This window comes from Diplotaxodon limnothrissa, linkage group LG14 (genome assembly GCF_057381915.1).
Source record: "Diplotaxodon limnothrissa isolate DT_005_m linkage group LG14, D_limnothrissa_male_GT1.1, whole genome shotgun sequence".
Taxonomy (NCBI): domain Eukaryota; kingdom Metazoa; phylum Chordata; class Actinopteri; order Cichliformes; family Cichlidae; genus Diplotaxodon; species Diplotaxodon limnothrissa.
This window is the reverse complement of record NC_140609.1, coordinates 19342211-19348210: the sequence shown is the minus strand read 5'-3', so window position 1 is coordinate 19348210 and position 6000 is coordinate 19342211. Positions and strand designations below refer to the sequence as shown.

Sequence of the window (6000 nt, the reverse complement as noted above, 5' to 3'; positions counted from 1 at the left end):
GAGAGCTGGGTTAGCATTAGCTTCGCCTTCTTGTCCCTTCGTAAGAGAGCTGCTCCTCGAATTTTCTGCATCTGCAGTTTCTGCGGCGGTGGTTTCTTTGTTTGCACGCGTCTTCCCCATTCTTGCCCCTCTCATCTGTTCAAGTATTATTTGTAGGTCTAGTATTTGATGGTCTGAAGGGACGAAATAACTATTTTCGCGAGGGAGCTATTACTTTACAATCTGTGAAACAAAGAAAAAAATTTATTTGATGTGGATTTCAAAATATCCAATGCTGAGAGGAAGTCAAATTTGGTGTGGTAACATACCATGCAGGTCCTGGACTTCTCTCCAATGAAAGAATCCCTGAGGACTTTGGTCAAAGTGCTCATTCGGAAAGGAATGTGATCACTGTTCTTTCCCAGTGAACGGATACACTCCTACAGGATACAAGAGAGGAAACACCAGTGTTTTGAGTTGCTGTGCAGACATATTTAATGGAGAGAAAACAGAGTACTTCTGCCTTTTAATCAGCAATCGATTACCTTGAGAGCCAGAAGGCTGCGGTTGATCTCGGCAGTTTCAACTAAAGTACTCCGGTCATTGCTGCTGACATCTGTACCACGCTCATTGCCAGCCAAATCGACCAGTGAAAACTTGCCGTGCAGCGTGGTAGCACGGTCATTGCGCCGAAGAACAATTTGAAGGAATGCATGAGAGCGGGATGAGTTGGCATTGGCTGAGGTTTGGCCCGACGTTCTGGAAAAGACAGTGAGATTCTAACTTGGAGTTTGCCTACCTACACTAATGGGCAATTAATATGTTTTTGTGCTCTTTCAGGCACAAAGAAAAATGAACAAGGAAACATCAAACACATTCTTGATACTAAACTACCTGCATGAACTGCCAATCTGTATCATCTTGATGACCTCCTCTGCTGAGGTCACATAGACCTCTTTGAGGCCGACCACCTGAACCTGTTGTCGTTCATCTTCCAAAGCACGCAGCTTGGCCTTCTTATGCAACAGGTCATACACCTAAATAAAAATAAATGTCTAGTTTGCTATATGGATTAATTGAACACGTGGATTCAATAGATATCTTCTGAGTGAAGGGTGTTCCCTTCACGTCTTCCTACCTTGCCGTTGTAAATCTCAAAGAAGCTGACGTAGGCAGAGAGATCCAAATTAGCATACCTCCTGTGGTGGAGGTAGGCAAAAACATCCTGGGCTAGAAGTGAATAGACTCAAATTATGACAAAGTCTGTTTTTTTGTACAAAATCCAGTTGTTTCATTTAAGGTCCTACCTGCTAATGCGTAGATGCCTTTAGCACTGTTCTGCTGCTTCCCTGTGAAATCACCTCCCATTGTCTTAAAAACAAATAAAGACTTTGAATAAATTCCACATTTGCAAAATTGTGCTTCAACCCCCCCCCCCCCCAAAAAAAAAGATCAATCTCCTTTTTATTAATCTCTACAATACACAAGAGTATCGGAGTTAGTGTATAAACATGGCAACTGTTTTCTCTCCCTTAATTACTCCTTTATATTCAGATGATAGAATAGAGAATCTACAAATTATTCCTGACCTACCCTGCTTGTTAAAGGGCCGCTTGCGAACGCACACACAAATCCTTTGGGGCTCAATCTTAAAAAAGGCAAGAGATGTGCAGAGAAATGACTGTGCTACAGTTTGCAAAGCTACAATAAAACTTTCTGGATGGAACATTGTAAGTCCATGTTCAAACCTACCGTTTCAGTAGTTGATAAGGGTGTGATTTCCAAAGTCGCTCTGAAATCCTGAATCATCTCAAAGAACTTCTGGTTGGCCCGGGAACCTTCCAGAAACTATAAAGACAAGCAAACAAAAGGTACTGTAACAAAATGAGGAGTAGTTTTGCTCATGTTTAAAACAATTTACATTATAAAATAAAAAAAATAAAAAAAGAATAATGGTTGAAGAAATCTTTCACCTTTCCCCTCTTGGTTTGCATATCTGGGGGCTTTATAACACAAGAGAGCCTTTTATTGCCTTTGTTCAACTCCATGGGAGCCACAGATTTCCTCCTGCCTAAAATGTGAAAAAACAAACAAACAATATACACACTTAATATACGCACACACACACACACACACACACACACACACAGAAATAAATAAATGAGATGTTAACACCTAATACCAATAAAATGGGTTACATACCTCTAACTGTGGATGGAGTAGGCATTTTCTCAGGTTCATCATTTTGCTTTATGGCCTCAGGAACAAAAGGCTGCAAAGTCGCTGGTTGTGTATCATTCTTTTTACGCTGCTGATTCAGAATTACTAGATGACAAAAAACAAATATAATTCAGATTTAACAGAAGGAAAAGACCAAAATATTTCTTCATACATTTAAAGTACTCAGAAACTTATTCAAATACATTTTAACAGGTACATGATATGACTTTGTACCCTGCAGATAACCAAATGAATATGGCATGGTCACCAACAACAACATGTTGTTAAATGAAACAGATGTGGCACTGTTATGATTTTTTAAAATGCATTATGCATTTTTAAAAAAATCTTTTTGTTTTCTGTTTTAAATGAATAAGTAAATCACAACCAACCAGAGTTTTTGAGGACTGATGATGGTGGGGGCTCGGGATGTATGGTTTCTGGGTTAGCTGAAAAGGATTCTGTAGCTGAGACTGGTCCTTGAACAGAACCTGGGGCCTGAAACATACACGTCTGCCGAGCCTGGGACCGAGTAGCAACTGAAAGTGACACAAAACCAAGTCAAACTGCTGAAATATGAGTTTATGCAATTCAGACTGCACTGAAAAAAGTCTAACATGCAGTCATTCATTCAATCTAATAAGTGCCATTCAAAACAGAATAAAATCATTGATTTGATTGTGAAACCCTTTCTTTTTGCATTTTAAAATACCACTTTTGATTTGGATGAAACTAAATATCTGTACAAAGGACACAACGCAAAGTTTTTGATTTCTCTCAAAACATATATTTCTTTTCATGTTGAACAGATAATATCTTTAATTTGAGTCAAAGTGATTTGCACTTGAACACGCCCACCAGAAATAGACCGGGACCCATTTTTATTCTGCATGGCTGCTGGAAACATCGTGTCACATCTTTGATTAATTTCATCTGAAAATAAACGTAAGTAAAGCCAAGTGTGTTACAAAAGCTTTTATAATTTGTATTGCCAAAATTGCAGAAAATAACCCCATTTAAGCTGGGTCGACAGCCACCCCTAATTTTTGCATGATTGTAGCTGCTAGCTATAAGCTAGCTAGCTATCCTGCGCAACGTTAGAACTGGTTACCAGAAACCGACCATCACAGTCGGGAATGCAAGTTAGGCAAAAAGCCGTTTTTTACCAGTATACTAACTAGCTAGCGTTACCACGATGCATCGGTGGTGGATACAGCTAGCTAGCATAAGTTCATAGTTCATAACATTCATAGTATAACTCCGTGCTCCGCTTCGTTTGAATTTTTCTGGTGAGCTCGCGGTTTCTAGACACAAGCTTGTGTTTGTTGATTATGCAATTCACAAATCTGATTAGTCAAATAATTGTTCTAATAGTCTGTGACCAAACAACTATCAAAATAGTAGTTTATTATGGTCAAAGATTTATCAGGTGTGCCAGACTTCAGTTCTTCACTTGTACATTTTGTTCCATATTTTACCTCAAGATATCCCAGAAAGATGAAGCTGAGGAAGAGCTGCAGAGTACCACCATGGCACTCTTCGTCTTCAGGGACAACTCAAGCCTCCTACATCAGCCTCGAGACATCGGGATAATCATTGATGGTGTGGAAGTCCTGAATGAGTTGCCTTCTGTGGCAGCTGGAGTGGCAATGGTCTTTGGACTCTGTTATGCTCTTAATATGGAATATCCACGAGGATTCAGGTTCACCTTTGAGGCTCTTCAAAAGATTATGATGGAGCTTGACTTTAACAAGATGACCTCTAAGATTCGCAAACTTAATTGTGAACTTAACACTGCACAGTAGTGTGTTTGCATGCATGTGTGCATGTGTATGTGCACATGCATGTGCATGTGTGCTTGGTTATTTTGCTTGGTTGGCCTGCAGTGGTATTCTACATTCAAAATTTATAAGAACACCCATTTGAAAGGGAGATTTAAGTTGATTTCATTGATACATGTGTAGATTTTTTTTTTTTTTTTACATTGTACAGGCACAGTGCACATATAAACATTTTTGAGTACTTGCAAATTGGTTTAAAAAGTTTTTATAATGGTTTTATGCCAGTTTTAGACAGGTTGCAGGTTTTATACTGGTTTTCAAAAGATTGCAGGTTTTATACTGGTTTTCAAAAGATTGCAGGTTTTATAAAACAAACATTTCTCTAATCATTTCTGCCGTAGCACTAAATCTGTATATTACTAATATAATAATATTAGTAATATACGCCTCAACATACGCTCATCATATTCTGTGATTATAGTTAAAATGGTTTGGAACAATAAATAATTTTGAAATAATTGGTTGGCCAACTGTCTTGTTTTTTATAGGAAATGCAGAGCATTTTTGAACTGAAATAAAATGAAATGTAAAAAATATAGTTTGAATATATGTAAATCAATTACCTGGCTTCAACACAAACATATTAGTTCATGTTAATTTGGTTCGATGTGAATACATTAGGTTGGTTAAATTTCAATATATTAGCTTGGTTCAATAATTAAAATATGGTTCTATGTAAAAAAAATCAATTTGGATCAATGCAAAATTTAAAGTTTCAGTCAAGTCTAGTAATATTGTTTATATCAACATAAAAGTATCAGGTCATATCAAGTGACTCAATTTGGATTCTATAAAGCCAAATATTTTGGATGTGACAACTGGACATCATTTTTTTTTTTTATTTGAATAGGGTTATTCTTTTTACAGTGTGATTATTACCAGCATTATTGATCTGGATTAAGACAGCCACTACTGGTAAAATGGAGGAGAAAAAGGTAAGAAGAAGAAAAAAAAAAAAAAAGCTGTACGAGGCTGTCTGGCAAAACACAAGTGACACCAACAGTAAATTCACCACTTATTTTTCCGAAAACAGAACAACCAAATTAGACATCCACAGTGGTAGAAAAGTGTGTTACTTGAAACAATCCTCCATTTCTGACCATTACTTAATCATTTTTCTCCCAATCTCACCCTGAAAATAATGACTAAATACAGCAGGAAAGTGTTTAGAGAGGTCACATTTGGAAACTGTTTTTCTTTCTATAGTAACAAAATTCTTTTTACAAGCCCTAGGTATTGCCCCCTGGTGGCCATTAAAAAGAATAGAAATTTAAGACAGAGTCTACACCTTTATTTAAATGTCTAAAAAAAAATGTCAGACAGCTTTTAATCACCTGCCTGACACAAAAATATGGAACTGATTGACTTGTTTGACATACTTACTGTACATTACGAACATAAAAAGACAACAAATATCTTTAACCAGTAACCAGTAACTTTAACCAGTAGTGATGTGCGATACCACTGATTTCCTTTCCGATCCGATACCAAGTAAAATTCAGGGTGGTATCAACGATACTGATCCTTTTTGCACGATACTTTGTGCAAAAACGTATTTTATTTATTGTATCTCAAATTATAGCATCATAATGATTACAGGACATCAGATTACTTGTTCTTATCACTTAATAATACAGAATTCATCATATAGAAATAAAAAAAACCTGAAGTTGTGCGCTATTTGAACACCTTGCCTGCCTGCAGCACTAAAGGACTCCATGAGAGACGTCTGTCTCGCCCTAGCAGCACCTGTCCCTGTCCACTCCTCCTCCTCCTCAGTTCGCCTCAACATACGCTCATCATATTCTGTGATATGATTTACTCTGAGGTGTTTGACAAATTTGTGGTGTTGCCACAACACCTCACTTTCTTGCCACATGTATCACAAACCATGTTTGTGGATGTAAAATACGTCCGAACATAACTCCAGTTACGCTCAGCCATTGTTGTGACTGCGCAC

General features: G+C 37.5%; 1 protein-coding gene across 1 annotated transcript; it reads right to left on the bottom strand.

Moving 5' to 3' along the window:
* Positions 1–210: 210 nt before the first annotated feature.
* LOC146618736 (kinesin-like protein KIF2C) lies at positions 211–4622 on the bottom strand. The gene is made up of 14 exons (XM_085370111.1): positions 4604–4622; positions 3819–3837; positions 2592–2743; positions 2182–2304; positions 1953–2050; positions 1732–1827; positions 1573–1627; positions 1392–1453; positions 1287–1350; positions 1118–1209; positions 874–1016; positions 525–738; positions 309–419; positions 211–222 (listed from the first exon to the last, which is right to left on the bottom strand). The coding sequence occupies exons 1-14, from the start codon at positions 4620–4622 to the stop codon at positions 211–213; spliced, it is 1260 nt and encodes a 419-aa protein (XP_085226237.1).
* Positions 4623–6000: the final 1378 nt, after the last annotated feature.